The 22,355-nt window shown below is 37.3% G+C and overlaps 2 protein-coding genes across 10 annotated transcripts in view; one reads left to right on the top strand and one right to left on the bottom strand.

Moving 5' to 3' along the window:
• TTC23 (tetratricopeptide repeat domain 23) overlaps nt 1-22,355 on the bottom strand; it is a 105,517-nt gene that overhangs the window by 76,904 nt on the left and 6,258 nt on the right. For 4 of the 9 annotated variants that reach the window (XM_049614015.1, XM_049614019.1, XM_049614020.1 and 1 more), the window contains exons 1-2: nt 18,493-19,163; nt 4,915-5,114 (exon numbers count right to left, since the gene is read on the bottom strand). In XM_049614015.1, coding sequence (XP_049469972.1) covers nt 4,915-5,114; nt 18,493-18,544 — 252 coding nt within the window. In that variant the 5' untranslated portion in view covers nt 18,545-19,163. Of the gene's footprint in view, nt 1-4,914; nt 5,115-18,492; nt 19,166-19,185; nt 19,335-22,355 lie in introns of those variants that run through there. The other 5 variants (XR_007453902.1, XM_049614017.1, XM_049614018.1 and 2 more) reach the window with 5 other exon arrangements.
• LRRC28 (leucine rich repeat containing 28) overlaps nt 1,852-22,355 on the top strand; it is a 179,139-nt gene continuing 158,635 nt past the window's right edge. The window contains exon 1 of the mRNA XM_049614028.1: nt 1,852-2,038. The gene's annotated coding sequence lies outside the window, so the exon portion shown is untranslated. The remainder of the gene's footprint in view (nt 2,039-22,355) is intronic.

Raw genomic sequence — 22,355 nt, 5'->3', positions numbered from 1 at the left:
GGAGGGAGCCATCTTGGCAGTGGATTGTCTCTTTGTAGATAGAGTCCAGCTAAAGCTGGGAGTTTAGGGAATGGCTTCCTTGGAGACATAGCAAGTGAATACAGTGAAGAAAAAAGAAAGAAATGATGAAAACACTTGGGAGTCTAGACGGACAGTCTAGCAAAAAGAGAGAGGACCTGATCTGACAATGAATCTATCCCAACCACAGATTTCTAAGAAGAGGGCTATGTAGACTGAAAGTCAGGCCCCTCAATCGTAGCCTGGGTCCTCACTACCTGCAACTGGGGTACAGAAGAGCAGCCTGCCCTCCCTCAACCTTTTTACTTGCTAGAATGCACATTCCAAATATCCCTTTGGCTTTCTGATCTTTATTCTGCCAGTTCCAGTGGCTTCATCCAACAGGCATGGGGAGGAGGCAGACAGAAGAGAAGTATAAGTAGGCAGACAATTTCATAACTGGGAAGTGCCTTGGAAATAATATAATTTGATCCCTTTAATTTAAAGAAGAAATGTAAATCTGGAGAGATGAAAGGATTTATCACCAAATGGTAGAGTCGAGACTTAAAATTCAGCTCCCTGAGGCCAAGTCCAGAGTTCTTTTCACAAAACCATTCTTGGGCCACCTGAAATTTCTTTAACTCCTTAACATTAAAATATGCAGCTCTGATGATCAGTAGGTCTGGCCATATATATATTTAATAATGAGTTTTTGGGGTGCCTGAGTGGCTCAGTTAAGCGTCCGACTTCAGCTCAGGTCATGGTCTCACTGCTTGTGAGTTCGAGCCCCGCGTCAGGCTCTGTGCTGACAGCTCAGAGCCTGGAGACTGCTTCTCATTCTGTGTCTCCCTTTCTCTCTGTCCCTCTTCTGCTCACACTTTGTCTCTTTCTCTCAAAAATAAATAAATGTTCAAAAAAGAATTTTTTTAAATAAAAAAATAAAAATGAGTTTTTAATACCCAAATCTTGGGTGTCTAAACACTATTCTTTGCTAAGAATCCACAGCTGGAGCAGGGAAAGTATAAGATGAATCTGAAAAATCTTGCTGTGCCTGAAATGAGTAAAGATCAATGGGGATGTATCGAGGAGGTGGGAGCCAGTGTGAAGGGGCAAATACCGGCAAATATGAAACAATTCATGTTTTGACGATTATAATAGATGGTAATACATTTCAAAAGCAATTTCCTGAGCCCATAACTTATATAAATGAGTGAATAATAGAGTGTAAAGAAGGAACACTCTTCCTTATAGAAATGCCAAATAAATATTGAAAGAATGCTGAGGTCAGAGAATTTGCCATTTGGCAAACATCGTAGTAATAACTGATTCAAGTGAGAATCATTAATGGACGCTAAAACTAGGGGGTGACATTTTAATGAGGAAAAGGACACACACACAGTTTTGCTGAATCTTCCCACTAGATACTTATTAATTACAAAGGGAAGAATAGTAATTCCATAGAGAAGAAGCCTGCCAGACAGCACCTGGACCAAGTGATCAAAGTTAGCATCACGGTAAGGAGACAAAAGGACACCATATGCGTCCTGCTGTGAATCACTAAAAAAGACCCCTAGGTCTTGTCTGTGGAATTCTGGCCCAGAATGGACAACCTGTATCTAATCATGAGGACACACATGAAAAAAGCAAATTGAGAGATACTGTACAAAATAATTGGAGTGTACTTGTGAAGGACTGAATATTTGTGTCCCTCCAAATTCATATGTTGAGGCTCTAACCCCCAATGTGGCATTTAGAGACAGGCCTCTAAGGAAGTAATTGAAGTTAAATGAGGTCATAAAGGTGGGGCCCTGATCCAACAGGATTACTGTCCTTATAAGAAGCGTCACCTTTCTCTCCCCCTTCTTTACCACTGCCCCCCAACACAAAGAGGCCATGTGAGCACACAGCAAGAAGGCAGCCATCTACAGTCCAAGGGGTGAGCTCTCACCAGACACAGACCCTGCTGGAACCTTGCTCTTAAACTTCCTTCAGTCACCCAGTCTGTGGTGTTGTATTGTGGCAGCCAGAGCAGACTAACACAGTAAGTTTTTCAAAAATATCAAGATCATGAAAGACAAAGGCAGGCCAAGGAATAGTTCTAGTAGATTAAAGAAGGCTAAAGACACTTCACAACTATATTCTATGTGAATTAATAGAGCAGAGCATGGATCTGTATGATTTTTTTTCTGCCAAAGACGCTATTGAGATAATTCAAGAAATATGGATAAGGTTAGCAGATTAGGTAATAATGTTATACCAATATTAGTTTCTTAATTTTATTTTATTTTTTTAATATGAAATTTATTGTCAAATTGGTTTCTATTCAACACCCAGTGCTCCTCCAGTTTCTTGATTTTAATCATGATCCTGTGGGTATGTAGGAGTATCCTCTAAGATAGTTAGGGGTAAATCTATAATATCTGTAATTTACCCTGAGATAATTGAGAAAAATAATGACACACACACACAGAAATAAAGCAAATGTTAGCAACTGGTGAGTCTTGTAACTTTTCTGTAAGTCTGGAAGTATTTTAAAGTAAAAAAAAAATGCCAACAAAAGGTTATTTTAAAAAGCAAATTACATCATGTTAATACTTTCCAGAAAACACTTTTAAGGGCTCGCACGGCACTTAGCTGGAGACCTGCAAGGTCCTAAGTGAACTGCCTGCCTCTGCAACTGCATTTCACGTCAGTCTGTAGCTTCCTTTTTCGCTTCAAACATGTCTTGCTTGTGCCCACCTCATAGATTTTACATGTGCTGTTTCCTCTCCTTAGAACTCTTTTCCCTTAACTCCTCCAAGCTGGCTCCTTCACTTCCTAAGGTCTCAGCTCTTACGTCACCTGTTCATAGACAGGCCCACTCTTTCCTCAATAGCACTTGACATAGTCTCTGGCTTGCTAGTGTATTTGCAATGCAGACTGCCCCTCAGCTCCATGAGGCCATGCAACCTGCCTGCGTTGTTCACCACGGTATCCAGGGGTGCCTCAACTGAACTGCAGAACACAGAAAATAATTTAGTGCCATCCTAGACCCATAGAAGAGAAGCTAATTCTTTACACACATTGAATGCCTTAGGGCATTAAGGCTTAATTCTCTTGCAGGACTCTGGTTGAGAAAGGCTGCCAGCCCAGTGCCTACCTAGCACACAGCCTGGCACATAGTGCATACTGATCTGTTGCATAATGAATAAGTACACATTCAAGACCAAATTCATGCCTCCTCTCCATAATCCTGCTCTTCCGCCTGTATTCATTTAATGGCAAAGGGTCTGGCAAGCCTCTAGTCACCCAAGTTGGCTGAGACCTGTCATGAATTGTATACATCCACTCTGATTCACTCTTGCCTCTACAACCCCTACATCCCCTCAGTCACCAGGTCTTCCTGATTCACATTTCCAAATTCCTGCCAGAAGATCTTAGCATCTTTACTGTCCCTGCTACATGTAGTTCAGGCTCTTCTAATTCCTTGCTGGTATTATTACAAATATCTTTTGAACTGGACTTCCTCCTCCAATTTTGCTCCCTTCTCACCCTTCCTCCACTCAGCTATGTGAGTGATCATTCCAGACGCTCAAATCTGCTTGTGACACTCCTACTTATCATCCTAGGAGAGTTTCTAATACCTTTAGGAGGAAATCTAAACTCCTTCTCTGGGCATTGAACACCCTCTGGGCCCCAGCTCCTTCCATAATCCAACCTCATTTCCTGCGCTATGTCACTAAAGCCTGAATCCTATGGAAGCAACTTAAGTGTCCATGGATGGGTGAGTAAATAAAGAAAATATGATACATATATATAATGGAATATTATTCAACTGTAAAAAGTAAGGGAATTCTGCCATTTGTGACAACACGGATAGACTCGAGGCATTATGCTAAGGAAATAAATCAGAGAAAAACACTGTATGATCTTACTTATATGTGGAATCTTAAAAAACAACAACGAAAAGCTTCATAGATATAGAGAACAGACAGGTGGTTGCTACGGGGTTGGGGGGTGTGTAAAAAGGGTGAAGGCAGTCAAAAAGTATAAACTTTTAGTTATAAAATAAATAAGTCCTGGGGATATAACATACAACATTATGACTATAGCTAATAATACTATACTATACAGAATACTATTCTATATCTGCTACCCCTGCCCAGAACACTATCGTCTTCTCTCTTACCTGGCCAACTCTTAAGCACTGTTATCAGTGCAGGCCAAGTCACTCCCATCCCAAGAAGCATGCCTTAACTGATCTCCTTTCACCACCTCTGTGCCCACTGCCTCCCCCTTCCTCTACGTTTTGCATCTATTTCACCCAAACTTGAGTCCATCACAGAACTTATCACACTGACTACCATTTTCTGTCCCCCTGCCTATCATCCCAATCAAACCATGAGTCCCTCCAAGGCAAAGGCTAGCTTTCCCATCCGTGCCCCCAGCACCTGCACAGCACCTGGCATATATTAGGTATACAATAGATATCTGTGAAATAAATGGATGGACAAACAGGGCCCAACACCTAAGTGGTGGCAGAAAAATGCATATGGAATAAGCAAATGAATGAGTAAAACTTTCAGAAAACAAGATCAAGAGGAGAAGCTTTGTCTGCTTTGTTATATTCCCGTGCCTAGACCTGGCACTAGGGGGAGCTCAATAAATGTTTATTCACTGATGGAAAAAGATGGCAGTAGATCAAACCTACAACCCAGTGGTCTAGTACACACTTGCCAGAGGTCAGGATAGACTTGTTTGTTCATTTGTGCATTCATTCAGCAAATACAATGTTGACTGTACCAAGTGATGTGCTTGGAGCCCCGAGGGGCTACACCCACTCATCCTCTATATACTCTCTTGTACCAGAGGGTAGAAATATAGCCTAGACGCTCATTCATTATCAGAGCACAGGTGTAGAAAATGAAGGATCCTTACTTCGTGACTGCTAGAATAAGACTTCGCTTTCTCTTCACAGAAGTGGAGTTTCTCTCGAGGAGGCTGGAATAGTGCTGTCTGAGGCAGCTTGTTTTGGATCTTCTTTCTAGGTGTAATGCTGACAGCAGCAACAATTTCATCCAGATGATTGGATATGTGGGTTTCCTTTGATTCTTGCATATTTTTATATACATTGTCCTCTAATTTTTAAATAAGAAAACAAAGGTGTTAAATGATAATTTCCATAGTTACTTTTATAAATACACACTTTCCCTACAAATTGATGCTAGGTCTAAGAAAATTTCAACACTTTACCCATGACTTCTTTGAAATTAGTAGCATTTCATCCAAAACGATCTCAATAGCTACTACTAACTTCTCTGTAAAACTTTCAGGCTGATTTCCACACTTTAAGCTAAACCAAACATTCCTCATTCATTTATATATATGTACATAAATGATATAGATACATACATATATGTGTATGTATATATACATACATATGCATATATACATGCACGTATGTATATATACATACACATATACATACACGTATGTATATATACATACGTGCATGTATATATACATACACACATGTATGTATACATACGTGCACATATATACATATGTGCATGTATATATATACATACATGTATGTATATATATTGAACCCAACTGTGGTTCAAAGAAGAAATCAAAAAAGAAATTTGAAAGTAGCTTTAACTGAATGAATATAAACACAACATATATATTATATATATAAGTATAGACAAAGGAAATCAGCCAAGCCCAAACAACTCAGAACCCAGATTAGATCACCTGAACACCAGCTGACCTTGAAGGAGGAAAAAAATGATTTATTAAACTTTCACTTCTGGCCAAAATGGAGTAATAGGGATCAGATTTATTCTCTTGCCTGAAATAACCAGCCAACCAACAAACACACAAAAACAAAAAACAAACAAAAAAAAACCCCACACAGACCAAAAAAAAGCTATGGAATAATCATTTCCAAGAGACAGGATATCAGATCTGATCAATGGGAAAAAGAAACAAAGTGAGGCCCATGATTGCCCCAGCTTATTGCTTTGAGAAAGTTTCCAGGACATGCAGGGAGCGGAAACCCAGAAGTACCCTGGTGGACTCTCAGTTGAGGAAATAGAGCTGAGGATCTGGGGAGAACAAGGGAGCTAGAGTTCAAAGGAGAGATTACCGGAGAGGATAGAGATGCACAGAGAGAGGATCCTGGAGATTAACAGAGGGATCCTTACAAATATGGGGAGAGAATAATGATCAGCATGTGTATAAGAAAAATACTTGAATCTGGAGAAAGAATCCTCTAGAAATATTGAAAGGAACAGGGTCTGGCATTCACACGGGGCTGGCAGTGCCTGCTCCCACCAACCAACCTGGAAAACTCATAATTCATGATGCATTGGGTAAAGCACTCAGAAGAGTTTTGCTTCAGTAAAACCCCTAGACTGAGCACTGCTTAGACCCACCTAATAAAGCATAAAAATAAGATCTAAAATGATCAATCTGTTTCTGAGTAACTTAATTGTACCAGAAGACAAAACTAAAGGATGTATAGGAATACAAAAACAGGTAGCATGCAACAAGGTAAAATTCACAAAGTCTGACACCCAATTAAAGATTACTAGGTATGTGAAGGGTCAGGAAAACATGGGCCATAATGAGAAGAATAATCAATCAAAACCCAGAACTGACACAGATGTTAAGTTAGTAGAGAAGAACAGTTTTTATAATTGTATTTTACATGTTTAAACAGTTAAGTAGAGACAGGGAAGATATATATAAAAAAAACAAATTGAACTTCTAGATGTGAAAATTATATGTGAAATGAAAAATACACTACATGGGATTAATGACAGATTAGATATTACAGATGAAAAGATGACTGAACTTGTACACATAGGAATAGAAACCATCTAAAAAAATTGACTCCTTATAGGAAAGCAGATTGTAGCAGGGACAGAAAGAATATTTGAAGAAATAACAGCCCTAAATTTCCCAAATTTTTGAAAAACTAAAAAGCTAGAGATCTAAGAATTCAACGAACACTAAACACAAGAAACAGAGAAAACTACACCAACACACACCAAAACCAAGGTAAAGTGAAAAATCTTAGATGTAGGAAAAAACCATATTAGTATGAAAAAATAAAGATACGAATGACAGATTTCTTGGAGGAAAAAAAGACACATGAGAAGAAAGTGAAACAACATACTTAAAGTATGTAAAGAAAAAAGTTGTCAAGGTAGAATTCTGCACCAGTGAAAATATCTTTCAAAACCAAAAACTGAAAGAATTAATCATCAGCAGATTTGCACTCCAATGTTCTCCACGAATTATTAAAGGAAGTCTTTCAGAGGGAAGGAAAATGATAGCAAATGGAAATCTAGATCTACACAAAGGAATAAAGGACAATGGGAATGATGTTTACAGGGGCAAATATGATAAGACTATTTTCATATTATTTAAATCTCTTTTAAATAAAGAAAATATTTAAACCAACTTTTTAAACAAAAAAATAATAATGTTCTGTGGGGCTTATAACATGTATAAGTGAAATGTATGACAACAGAAGCATAAAGGCTAGGAAGGAAGGAATGACATTGTGAAGTTCTTATACTATATGTGGAGTGGTATAATATTAACTGAAGGTAGACTAAGTCAAAGGGTTTATAGTATAAAGGGTTTATAGTATAAACCCTAAGACACCATTAAAATAACAAAATAGAGAATTATAGGTAATAAGCCAACAAAGGAGATAAAAAGACACATAAAAACAATCCAGTAGAAATGATAAAAAGGAGGGAAAAGGGAACAAAGAAAAAATGGGACAAACAGAAAATAGCAAGATGACAGACTTAAATCTAACCCAACTGTATGTTGCCGACAAGAAATTCACCTCAACTAGAGAAAGACAATTAGACTGAAGATAAAATTATGGGGGCGCCTGAGTGGCTCAGCCGGCTAAGAGTCCGTCTTTGACTTGGGTCATGATCTCATGGTTCGTGGGTCTGAACCCTGTGTCAGGCTCTGACAGCTCAGAGACTGGAGCCTGCTTTGGGTTCTGTGTCTCCCTCTCTCTCTGCCCCTCCCCCATCATGCTTTGTCCTTCTCTCTCTCAAAAATAAATAAACATTAAAAAAAAGATAAAATTATGGAACATAATATACTAAAATTAGACAAAAACAAACTTGGATTGTCTACATTAATATCAAAGTAAATTGTACAGCAAAGAATATTATCATAAAGAAGGTCATTTCATAATTATAGAAGGCCAATTAGTCAAGAGGATATAATTATTCCAAGAGTTTATACACTTAATAACAGTTTCAAAATATGGGACCTCAAACTGATGGAAATGCAAGGAGAAATAGACAAATTCTCAATTATAGTCTGAGATTTCAGTACCTTGCTCTTAATAGTTGATATACCATGAGGCAGAAAATCAGTTAAAGATACATAAGACTTGAACTACATCATCAACTAACTTGGTTTGAGATTTACTAGAACACTATACTTAAGAAGAGCAGAATACACATTCTTTTCAAGTGCACATGGACACTAAGATTCTATTCTGGGTTGTAAAACAAGTTTCAATAAATTTATAAGGATTCAAGACATAGAAAATATATTCTATGACTACAACAGGATTAAATCTTAAATCAATAATATAAAGATATCTGGAAAATGTTCAAATATTTGGAAACTAAATAACACACTTCTAAAAAAACCCCAACCATGGTTCAAAGAAGGAATCAAAGAAGAAATCTGAAAGTACCTTTAACTCAAAGAATATAAACACAACATATAAGAATTTGAGAATGCCACTAAAGCAGTCCTTATGGAGAATTTATAATATTAAATGCCTATATAAGAAAAGTAGAATGTTCTCAAGGTCACAATCTTAGCTTTCACCTTCAGTGACTTGAAAAAAAGAGCAAATTAAACTCAAGGTAAACAGAAGAAAAGAATTAATAAAATAAATAATAAAGCTAACCTCACATCAATGAAATAAACATAGAAAAACAATAGGAAAAAAATCTATGAAAACAAAATTTGGTTCTTTGAGACCAATCACATTGATAAATCTCTATCCTGACTAATTATGAAAAAAGGAAAGAAGACACAAATCACCAATATCAGGAATGAGAGAGATGACATCACTACAGATTCTACAAGTATTAGTTTTTTAAAAAATAGTTGTTTATTAGGGGTGCCTGGGTGGCTCAGTCGGTTAAGCGTCCGACTTCAGCTCAGGTCATGATCTCGCAGTTTGTGAGTTCGAGCCCCACATGGGGCTCTGTGCTAATAAGCCTGGACCCTGCTTCAGATTCATGTCTCCCTTTCTCTGTCCCCCCTCCCCCTCGCGCTCCCTCTCTCTCTCTCTCTCTCTCTCTGTCTCAAAAATAAACATTCAAAAAAAAAAAACTTTAAAAAAATATTTGTTTATTTTTGAGAGAGAGAGAGACAGAGCATGAGTGAGGGAGGGGCAGAGACAGAGGGAGACACAGAATCCGAAGCAGGTTCCAGGCTCTGAGTTGTTAGCAGAGAGCCTGGCCTGGGGCTCAAACTCATAGACTGTGAGATCATGACTCGAGCTGAAGTTAGATGCTTAACCGACTGAGCCACCCAGAGGTCCCAACAAATATAAATTTACTATGGGAATATTATGAACATCTTATGCCAATACATTTGACAACTTAGATGAACGGACAAATTTCTCTAAACACACAAAATACTAAAGCTCACGCAGGAAGATATAGTTTGAATAGCCCTATATCTATTAATGAAACTGAATTTGTTTTTTAAAAACCTTCCAAAGACAAAAACCAAAAAAAAAAAAAAAAACCCAAACAACTCCAGACCCAAATGACTTCATTAGTGAATTATATCAAATATTTAAGGAAGATATAATAGCAATTTCATGCAACTTCTTCAAGAAAATTGAAAAAAGAGAATATTTCCTAACTCATTCTAGGAGACCCTGATGCCAAAACAAGACAAATACAAGACAAGAAAACTGCAGATCAATATCCATCCCTCAGGAACATAGATGCAAAAATTCAAATTTTAGCAAATTAAACCTAGTAATATGTAAAAGAGAAAATACATCATGACCAAGTACAGTATATCTCAGGAATACAAAATTGGTTTAACACTCACAAAGCAGCCAATGTAATTCATAATACTAATAACCTAAAAGAAGAAAAACTGCATGACCATCTTGATCAACACCCAAAAAGAACTTGACAAAAATCTAATATATAATTTTCTAATAAAAAAAAATCTTAGCAGAGTAGGAATAGAATTGTAATTTCTCAATCTGATATAGGGCATCTATGAGAAACCTACAGTTAACTTGGAGTTATTGGTGAAAGACTGAATGCTGTCTCCCTAAGATCAGACACAAAACAAGGGGATTCACTCTCAACATTTCTATTTAACATTGTACTGGAGGTTTCAGTCAGTGCAATCAATTAAGAAAAAGAAATAAATGCCAACCAAATCAGAAAGGAAGAAGTAAAACTGCCTTTACCCACAGATGGTATATCTCTATTATCATCTATGTAGATCTGATGGAACATGCAGGAAAAATCTCCTAGAATAAATAAATTTAACAAGGTTGTAGGACACAAGAACACTATACCAAAATTACATTTCTATATATTAACAATGGATAATCAAATTGAAGTTAAAATAATACTATGTACAACAGCATCAAAAATATGAAATAGGAATATATCTGCCAAAAAATGAATGTGACTTACATAATTAAAACTACAAAGGAGCTGAGAGAAAGGAGACATAAACATGTACCAGGTGCATGGGTTGTAAGACTCAATACTGTTAAAATGTCGTTTCTCCCACATTGGTGTATATATTTAAAGCCTTCCCAATCATGGTTTTTGTTGTTTGTTGTTGTTTGTTGTTTTTTTGTTTTTGTAGAAATTGACAATCTGTTTCTAAAATTCATATGAAAATGTAAAGGACCTGGAGTACCCAAAATGACTTTGTAAAAGAAGAACAAAGTTAGAGGCCAAATGTGACTTTTCATCAAGATCTGTTGTAAAGCTAGGTATTTAGCAAGGCAGTTTGGTATTGTTGTCAAGATAGACAAATAGGTCAATGGAACAGAATGGAGAGTCCAGAAATGAACCCCACTTATATAAACAATTTACCATTGACAAAATTGCACAGGCAATTCATCTGCTCAACAGATGGTGCTAGAATAACTGGATATTCACATGTGAAAACAAAAATGAAACAAAAATCTTTGATGCATGCCTTACACCATACACAAGAATGAACTCAAAATGGAACACAGATCTCTATATAAGAACCTTTGTGACCTTGGATTAGGCAAATTTCCTAAATATGACACGAAAGAATCGTAAAAAAGACTTGATCAAAATTAAAAATTTTCTGTTCTTCAAATGAAACTGTGAAGAGAATGAAAAGACAAGCCACAGGCTGGGAGAAAGTATTTACAAAATATGTATCTAATAAAAGACTTGTACCTGGAATGTGTAAAGGACTCTCAAAACTTAACTATAAGAAAACAAATAGCTTATTATGAAAATGGGCAAAATATTTTAATAGACACATCATCAAAGAAGCTCTATCAATGACAAATAGGCACATGAAAAGATGCTCAACATCATTAGTCATTAGGGAGATACAGTTAAATTCACAATGAGATGTCATTTGCAACAATCAGAACGACTAAAATTAAAAAGATTACTAAGCATTGTTGAGGAGGTGAAACAGGAACTCTCACACACTGTTGGTAGGAATGTAAAATGCTGCAATCACTTTGGAAAGCAATCTGGCAGTTTCTTAATAAGCTAAATATACACCTAGCACATGATTCATTTAAGTCCTAAATATTAACATAAGAGAAAAGAAACCATACATTCACATAAGGACTTATGCACAAATGTTCATAGAAGTTTTATTTTTTATTTTTTAAATGTTTATTTATTTAAAACAAATTTTTTAATGTTTATTTTTGAGAGGGAGAGAAAGCACGTGTGTGCATGCATGCAAGCAGGGGAGGAGCAGAGAGAGAGGGAGATATAGAATCTGAAGCAGGCTCCAGGCACAGAGTTGTCAACACAGAGCCTGATATGGGGCTTGAACCCACAAACTATGAGATCATGACCTGAGCCGAAGCTGGACGCTTAACTGACTGAGCCACCCAGGCACCCCTATTTATTTATTTTTGAGAGAGAGATAGAAAGTGTGAGTGGGGAAAGAGCAGAGAGAGAGGGATACAGAATTCCAAACAGACTGTGCTGTCAGCACAGAGCTGGAGGTGGGGCTCAAACTCACAAACCCTGGGATCATAACCTGAGCTGAAATCAAGAGTCGGAGGCTTACCTGACTAAGCCACCCAGGTTCCCCAAGAGTTTTATTTTTAATAGCCAAAACCAAGAAACAACTCAAATGCCCTTCAACTGGTAAATGGATAAACAAACTGTGGTATAGCTATATAATGAAATAATACTCAGCAATAAAAAGGAACAGATATGCTACCACATGAATTGGTTCAGTTATGTTGAGTGAAAGAAGCCAGGAAGAAGAGAGTACAAACAATATGCCTCCCTTTATATAAAATTCTAGGAAATGCAAACCAATGTAGAATGATCAAAAGCAGATCAGCAGTTGTCTTGAATTGGAGATGCAGGGAAGAGGGGGATGTACAGATTACAAAGAGACACGAAGAAACTTTTGGGGGTGATAATTATGTTATTGCTTTGATTGTGGTGGTAGTTTCATGGGTATATACATAACCCAGAATTTATCAGATTTTACACTTATTTTATTTTAAATTTATTTATTTAAATTCAAGTTAGTTAACATAACAATGCAGTATTGGTTTCAGGAGTGGAACCCAGTGATTCATACAACATCCAGTGCTCATCCCAACAAGTGCCCTCCTTAATGCCCATTACCCATTTAGCCCATCTCCCGCCCTCCACAACCCTCAGGTGTTCTCTGTATTTAAGAGTCTCTTATGGTTTGCCTCCCTCTCTGTTTTTATCTTATTTTTCCTTCCCTTCCCCTATGTTCATCTGTTATGTTTCTTAAATTCCACATATGAGATTATGTACTTTTATATGTCAATTAATAAAGCTGTTTAATATATATCTACATATCAGATATATAGATATCTAGATACCAGCCTTCCAGAGATCCTTCCCCATACACCACTCTCCCCATGTAGATCCTTCACATTCCAATTCTATTATTTACTACAGATAAGTTATTTCAGGTTTCACCCTATTGTAATCATTCATCAAATATTTATTGAATTCCTACTATAAGCAATGCATTACATGGTAAAGAAGAACTCTGAGAAACATAAAATCTAGAAGGAAAAAAGATCAGGTACACAACTACCATGATTCTGGGTGGTACAAATGCTGGAAGAGGGGGAAGTGGTAAGACTTCAGAATGGGAACCATTACTGTTGTGGTAAATCAGCTTGCTTGGTTGAGAAGATTTCAAGAACAAGAAGAGAACAACCCCAAGTAGAGTGAATAATTAGCAAAGGCTCAGAAGTGCAAAGTAAAATGGGTATACAGCTAACCAGTATAGCTAACCGGTATGCATTGGGGGTGGGGGATATCGATATAGGACAGCATTTTCCAAACCAATCTCCCTTGTACACTAGAAGCACAGGACATTAATGCACAATCTAGAAGAGAGGGTTATTGACAAAGATGATCAAGTAAATTGGTAAACACAAATATTGATTGCACAAAAGAAGGGTTCTCCAATAAACATGAACAAGTTTCATTACCTCAAGTCTTCTCAAAGGCTTTAATGTAGTATAATTCTTTGAGAATATACCACAGAGGGATATAGTACACAACACTTCCCCTAACTTTTTGGACCATGAAATCCTCTTTTCTGGAACACTCATTAAATCTTATGCAACTGGTACTTTTTGAGCACTGTTTGGGAAGCCAGGAGGCAAAGGAAAACTGAAAGGCTGGACCCAGGTTTAGAAGACATCGATTGCACGCCAAGAGTTTGATTGACCTTATTCGACAAATAGTGATGAGCCCCTGAAGGTTTTATAAAGAAAGAAAAATCAAAGTGCTAAGGCTGATCTGTTAATTAGTGGGCAAATATAATGGAAACCACAGCAGGCAAAGTGGCCACTGATTTTCAAACTTTAATCTTCTACCATCTTTTTAAAAATGTTTGTTTGTTTAGAGAGAAAGAGAGAGAGCACAGGGGAGGGGCAGAGAGAGAGAGAGAGAGAGAGAGAGAGAGAATCCCAAGCAGGCTCAGTGCTGTCATCTTGGAGCCTGACACAGGGCTCAATCTCATGAACCATGAGATGAAATTGAGAGTTGGATGCTCAACTAACTGAACCACCCAGGTGCCCCAGTCTGCTACTATCTTGATGACTGTTAGCATGTCTGCATTCTGCCTACAATATTAACTTTTTCTTTAGGACTACAACTTTTTAAAACCTAAATAGTTCAGCTTCACTCCAATAAATAATCAGTGACATTATGGGTTTGATGTCATATTTTCCCATAAACTATACATTAAAATAAAAACATAAGTATTAATATTTTAAAAGTTGGTCTGTCTTCCACAAAACATCACATTAGGCATCACCAATTGCAAACACTGCATACCTTGGGAAATTCTAGATTTGAGCAATGTTTTACCACCATTTTTAGCCATGACCCACCATCTAAGATTTCATCAGGTTTTACTTGCTATAATTTATATTCTGATAAAATAGGCACTTTCCCTAAAAATAAAGTTAGAATATTCTCTATGCTTCTTAAAACTTCCCTCTAGAAATTCTGGTACCTCTTCAATAAGTGGGTGTGGCCCTTTATCGCTGGTTGAACGAATCAGAGTACTGTACAGAATGAATTCAGGTGCACAGTAGCAGTGAGAAGGGAAGTGAAGGGAAGGATAAGAAGAATTACTGAAAGAAATAATTATTGCAACTTGAGAACTGCTTGGATGTAAAAATTAAAGAAGGGGGACAGTCAAGACTGACTCTGACATTTTCATCCAGGAACTCGAGATAGGCAATGGCATACTATGGCATGGTTCACATACTATCCACTGCTTTTGTAAGTAAAGCTTTAATGGAACACAGCATTGTTAATTCATTTACATATGGTCTTTGTAGTACAAAAGCAGAGATGAGTAGTTGTGACAGAAACCTTATTGCTCTCAAAGCCTAAATAAAGTATTTACTATCTGGTCCTTTACAGAGAAAATTTATTGACACCTAAAAGTAGTGATGCCATGGACAGAAGTAATGAGATAAAGGGGAATGGTCATTTTGATAAGACAATCAGTTTGGTCTCAGACAGATTGAATTTGAGACCGTGGGAGAAAATTTATATAAGAATGTCCAACTTATGGCAAGGATGCGGAGAAAGGGGAACCCTCTTGCACTGTTGGTGGGAATGAAAACTGGTACAGCCACTCTCAAGAACAGGACGGAGGTTCCTCAAAAAACTAAAAATAGAACTATCCTATGATCCAGCAATTGTATTATTAGGTATTTACCCAAAGGATACAGAATATAGATTTAAAGGGGTATGTACACCACAATGTTTATATCAGCATTATCAACAATAATCAAACTATGGAGAGAGCCCAAATTCCATTGACTGATGGATAAAGAAGATGTGGTATATACATACAATGGAATATTACTCAGCCATCAACAAGAATGAAATCTTGCCATCTCCAGCAATGTGGATGGAGCTAGAATGTATTATGCTAAGAGAAATAAGTCAATTAGAGAAAGACAAATAACATGATTTCATTCATATGTGGAATTTAAGAAACAAAACATAAACATATGATGGTGGGTGGGAGATGGGTTAGATGGGTGATGGGTACTAAGGGGGGCATTGGTTATGATGAGCACTGGGTGTTGTATGTAAGTGATGAATCACTGAATTCTCCTCCTGAAACCAATACTGCACTGTATGTTAACTAAATTCAAATAAAAATTTAAACAAAGAATGTCCAACTTAGAATAGAAATATATTGGACCACCTAGGTGACTCAGTCAGTAGAGCGTTGTGACTTTTGATCTCAGGGTCTTGAGTTCAAGCTCCATGTTGGGAGCTTAGTTTAAAAAAATTAAAAAAATAAAAAGTAAATAAAAAAGAAGTTAGAAATATATCACTAGTTCTTGAGTGACATCTTTTTAAAGATGGTATTTTTTCCTTTCTAAAAAAGTTGGTGACTTATTCCATGCCTACATCCAAATAGGATTTGAGATGGCTAGAGATAAGTGTTGAAGGAGTTAAGACTGGACATAGCTACCAGGGTAAAGTGTGGCCACTTCTTGATAATCCAAACTAGAGCTTTACATTCTCACCAAGAGAAAAAAAAAAAAAGTAGGAACTTTTCTTTCCTTCATGAAGCAATATAGAATGAAAATATGAGGGAAGAAACTAGCTGAAGGCCAGTCTGTGAGAAAGCTGTGTGAGAACGCTACAGAGGCCCGTCAATCCCAGCAAAAGTCACTCCTGGGCAGACCTTCAAAATGTGAAAGGCTAATCCTTCGGTTCAACCTCTACGCATTGCCTAAAAGAGGCTGTACAGAGACGGCTGTACAGAAACTCCGTGCTATCCCTGATTGCAAGATGGTAGCTGACTTTTTTTCTGATAACCTCTTGACTTAAGCTTTCTCATCTGTTCACCCCATTGGCTGATGATCCAATCACTTCAATAAGTGTTATAGTTTACAAAAAGAGCAGGAGATTGGGATCGGGAATCTGAGACTCAAGAATCTGTGCTGGCCCAACTACTCATGTGATTTGGGCACTACCAATAATTGATATTCACATAACACTTTATGTGATATTCACATAACACTTTGATGTAAGGTATGGAGGCAGATATGACTAACCCTATTTTATAAATGAGGACAGTGAAGCTGAAAGAAGCTAAATTACTCGCCCAATGTCACACAGGCAGAATCAGGACCCTGGTCTTCTGATAATTTGGTCTGACTTTCATTGACCAGTCAGTCTTTAGCAGTGGGAAGCAAATGCTCTTGCTTTGGAAACCTAAGACTGCATTTTAAAAGGTAAAAGGAGCGTCTGGGTGGCTCAGTTAAGTGTCTAACTTCGGCTCAGGTCATGATTTCACAGTTCATGAGTTCTAGCCCTGTATCAGGCTCTGTGCTGACAGCTCAGAGCCTGGGGCCTGTTTCGGATTCTGTGTCTCCCTCTCTCTCTGCCCCTCCCCTGCTTGCACTGTCTCTCAAAAATGAATAAACATTAAAAAAAATTAAAAAGTAATATGTTTTTATAACCAGGAAATGTAACATCTTCAACAGATTTAACCACATTTTCTTATCTTTTATTTAGAACAGGGAAAGATGAAATTTTAGAAACTATGTAAGTAATATGCTCTGTAATATTTGCTATTCCAGGCCTCGAACCTAATGTTAAACTTTGACATTGGGTTGATTTTTCTTTTTTTCTTTTTTGGCTTGACTGTAAAACATGGTTTGTCTAATGCTGCCTCTTAATATTAAATCCTTAAAACAGAGATTATCCGGGCACTCCCAGGCTGGAGCTAACTTGCACATACTTTTCTTCTTTTTGGCCAGACAGTTAAAAAACAATTAAGCCAGTATTTTAAAATTAGAAGTTTCACATAGATGTAAAGATCTAGTTTTCTGGATTTCTGGCTTCCTATGAAAACTCAGAACACCTATCACCACTGGGCTGACGTCATCACAGGCAACAATCAGCAAGGAATGAACAGCAGAAGTCCTGGAGGTAAGGTGCCAGGTGCCATCACTCCCTATTGCTCCTGGACATGGAGGCAGCAAAGCAGTTTCCATTCATCAACAGTCATCACTCCTATGTTGCTTCTTATTGTAAAAGAATAAGTCTCTGTAACCATACCTTTCTTTTTTTGTTGTTTTCAATGTTTATTTTTATTTCTGAGAGAGAGAGAGACAGAGACAGAGAGAGACAGAGCGGGAGTGGGGGAGGGGCAGAGAGAGAGAGCGGGAGACAGAATCTGAAACAGGCTCCAGGCTCCGAGATGTCAGCACAGAGCCTGATGTGGGGCCCAAACTCATGAACTCTGAGATCATGACCTGAGCCAAAGCTGGACACTTACCTGACTGAGCCACCCAGGCTCTCCACCATACCTTTCTTTCAAAGTGAAAGGCTGACATTAAGCGGTGTGGTTTTCCTGGCCCATGTCACTTGCCACTCATTTCCTACATTGAATCTAATCTAAACCATCACTTATACAAGATTATAAGATATACTACTATTTTATAATCACTAAGAACAACACTGCTGTTAAACTAAGACTTGCTATCAATTGTAACACGCATTCCAATTTCAGAGAGATGTTTAAATACCAAAATGTGCACCTCTGAAGCAATTAGCCAGCCTGGCTTCTGGAAACATTTGAATCCATGACCCCACTTTAAATACGTGTCCATTTCAATGTGCCTTGCATCATGTAGGAACATTTTTAGCACAAAGACAGACTCTTCAGTTCACTTACTTGGAGCTTCATGCTTATCATCAGCCACTTTTCTTTTCTTTGTAATAGCCATAGCTGGGGTTTAAATTTTCATTAGATATCAGCCCAGGCCCCACCCACCACTCTCTCCCTTTCAGCCTTGGGTGAAGCTTCCCAGGCCTCTCAATCAGCACCTACAACTGCCGGTCAGACATACCCAATCAATTGATGCTATTCTTTTTGCCAGACATGCCCAGTAGAATGCTGAAGTATATGATCAGCCCCACATCCAAATAGGAGGAAGAAGAGGTCTGAAGTGGGGTCTCAGTCTTCCATTTCCAAGAGGTGATGTTCAAAAACTTAATAACTGGTATAGCAGGAGGACCAACCAATCTGTATAGATGGAAACTATGCTGGAGCTAGGTTCAGAAGGTCCCCTGCTGTTACAGGTGTTAACCTTTGGGTGCTGACTTGTGGGGAGATGTAGGGAAACTTGAGGGAGGGGCAGGAGCCCCCAGGGCATGGCTCCTGGAAAATAACAACCATTATGACTGTATGAGAGTCTACTAGTTAAAAAGCAACCTTGCCCCTATGTAAGCTGAGGCATCAAAAAGCTGAGATGGGAAAATATCCTAGAAGGATAATAAAATACCCAAACCATATAAAAAGGAAATAAAAAATCTGAATAGAACTATAACAAGTAAATAAATTATATTAGTAATTTAAAATATTTACACAAAGCAGGGCACTTGGGTGGCTTAGTCGATTGAGTGTCTGAATCTTCATTTCAGCTTAGGTCATGATCCCAGAGTCGTGGGATGCAGCCCCTTATTGGTTTCCATGTTGAGTGTGGAGCCCGCTTGAGATTCTCTCTCTCCCTTTCTCTAAAACAAAACAAAACAAAACAAAAGCAAACAAACAAAAAACCCAAACACATTTACACAAAGCTAAGCCCAGGCCTAGATGGCTCCAGTGGCAAATCTTAATAAACCTTTAAAGAAGTAATACGAATCTTTTGAAAATTCTATCAGAAAATAGAGGAGGAAATCCCTTACAACTCATTCTATGAGGTCAATATTATCCTGATACCAAAGCCAGATGAAGACATAATAAGAAAACAATAAACCAATACCCTTGATGATTGTGAACACAAAAAGTCTTCAACAAAATATGAGAAAAACAAATATAGGGGGCCTGGGTGTGGCTCAGTTGGTTGAGCATCGATTCTTGGTTTTGCTCAGGTTTGAGCCCTGAGTTGGGCTCCACGCTGACAGTGTGGAGCCTGCTTGGGATTCTTTCTCTCTCCCTCTCTCTCTGTGCCTGCCTGTTTGTGCTCTCTGTCATTCTCAAAATAAATAAATAAACTTAAAAAAAAAAAAAAGAAAACCAAATCCAGCAACATATAAAAAAGATTATACATTATGACCAAGGGGGTTTCATTCCCGGAATGTAAATTTGGTTTAACACCTGAAATCATTAACGTAATACACCACATTAATAGAATAGAAGACAAAATCTGCATGATCATTTTAATAAATGCAGAAAAAAAAACACACTTGGTAAAATCCAACATCTACTTACGATAAAACTTCCTTAACCTGATAAAGGGCTAATAAAAACTAAAAATAACCCTAATGCTAACATCACACTTAATGGTGAATGTTTGAATAGTTCTCTTGTAAGATTGGAAACAAGGCAAGGATGTTTGCTGTCACCACTTGTATTCAAGACTGTAGTGGATATTCTAACCAGTGCAATAAAGCGAGAAAAAGAAATAAAAGGCATGAAGATTAGAAAGGAAGAAATAAAATTTTATTATCAGGTGACATGATCCTATATGGAGACAATTCTAAGGGAGATACCCACACACACCCAAACAAAACAAAAACAATAACAAAATCCTACTAGAACTATTAAACAATTTCAGCAATATCAGAGGATACAAAATAAACAAAAATTACATATCTATCAATCTGAAAATAAAATTAAGGTAACATTTCCACTCACAATAGCATCAAAAAGAATAAAGTAGTTAGGAATATATTTAACAAAAGAAGTACAAAACTTGTACACTGAAAATTATGCAACATTGCTGAAAGAAGTCAAAGGAGACCTAAATAAATGAGATATATTCCATGTTCATGGATTAGAAGCCTTCATATTATTAAGATAGCAATACCCTCCAAGTTGATCCATAAATTTTATGTAACCCCTATCAAAATCTCAACTGCCTTTTTTTGTGAGAGTATAATTTGACGTTAAATTCACATGGAAATGCAAGAGACCTAGAATAGTTAAAACAATCCAAAATAGAACAAAGTTGGAGGATTCACACTTCCATTTTAAGAACTTACTACAAAGCTACAGTAATCAAAGCAAGTGGTACTGGCATAAGGACTGACATGTAGATTAATGGAATAGAATTGAGAGTCCAGAAATAAACCCTTACACTTAAGGTCAATTATTATCATCATTATTATTATTACTATTATTTTAAAGTTTATTTATTTATTTTGAGAGAGAGAAAGAGAAAGCACTCATGCAAGTGAGGGAAGGGCAGAGAGAGAGGGAGAGAGAATCCCAAGCAGGCTCCACACTGTAAGCACAAAGCCTAATGTGGGGCTTGATCTCACAAACTGTGAGATCATGACCTGAGCCAAAATCAAAAGTTGGATGCTTAGCCAACTGAGGCACCCAGGCACCCTGGTCAATTATTTTTTGACAAGAGTACCAAGGTAATTCAAGGGGCAAATAATAGTCCTTTTCACAAATGATGCTAGAACAACTGGATAGGGACATGTAAAAGAAAGAAACTGGAGCTCTACCTCACACCATATACAAAAATTAACTCCAACTGGGTCAAAGGCATAAAAGTAAGAGCTAAAACTGGAAAACTCTTAGGAAACATAGGGCTATGTATAGGCTTGGGTTAGACAAAGATTTCTTATGTACAATGCCAAAGGCACAATAGATAAAAGAAAAAAAATAAATTGGACTTCATGAAAATTAAAAATTTTTGTTGCTTCAAAAGACACCATAATGAAAGTTAAAAGACAACTCACAAAATAGGAGAATATATTTACAAATATGTTTCCAAACACTTGTAGATATATCACATATTTGATAATGAACTTCAACCCCCCCAAAATAATAAACACAACTCAGTAATAAGACAAATAACCCAAGAAAAAATAGGCTAAATGTATGAAAAGACCTGGGGTGCCTGGGTGGCACAGTTGGTCAAGCATCTGACTTCTGCTCTGGTCATGAGCTTGCAATTTGTGAGTTCAAGCCCTGCATTGGGCTCTTTGCTGTCAGTGCAGAGCCTGTTTTGGATCCTCTGTCCCCCTCTCTTTCTGCCCCTCCTCCACATGCGTGCTCTCTCCCTCTCTCTTTCTCTCTCTCTCTCTCTCAAAAATAAATAAAAACATTTAAAATATATTTGAAAAGACAATTTACCAAAGAAGATATATGAATGACCAATAAGCAAAAAATCAAAATCACTACTCATTGGAAAATGAAAATCCAAACTACAATGAGAATCACTTCACACCCACCAGAATTACTATAATCAAAGAGACAGACAATAAGAAGCTTTGGAGAGGGTGTAGAAAATCGTAAATCACTGGCAGAAAGTAAAATTGTGCATTCACTTTACAAAGCAGTTGAGTAATTCCTCATAAAGTTAAACATAGAATTACCACATAAACCAGCAATTCCATGCATAGGTATATATTCAAGAGGCCAAAAACACCTGTTCACACAAAAACCTGTACACATCTTCATAGCAGCATTATTTACAATAGCTAAAAACTGAAAGCAATCCAAATGTTCATCAACTGGTGAATGGATAAACAAAATGTGGTATTGTCCATATGATGGAATATTATTTGGCAATAAAAAAG

This window comes from Panthera uncia, assembly GCF_023721935.1.
Source record: "Panthera uncia isolate 11264 chromosome B3 unlocalized genomic scaffold, Puncia_PCG_1.0 HiC_scaffold_1, whole genome shotgun sequence".
NCBI classification, from domain to species: Eukaryota; Metazoa; Chordata; class Mammalia; order Carnivora; family Felidae; genus Panthera; species Panthera uncia.
Note: the sequence above shows the minus strand (reverse complement) of the source record. Positions and strands in the feature narration are given on the sequence as shown.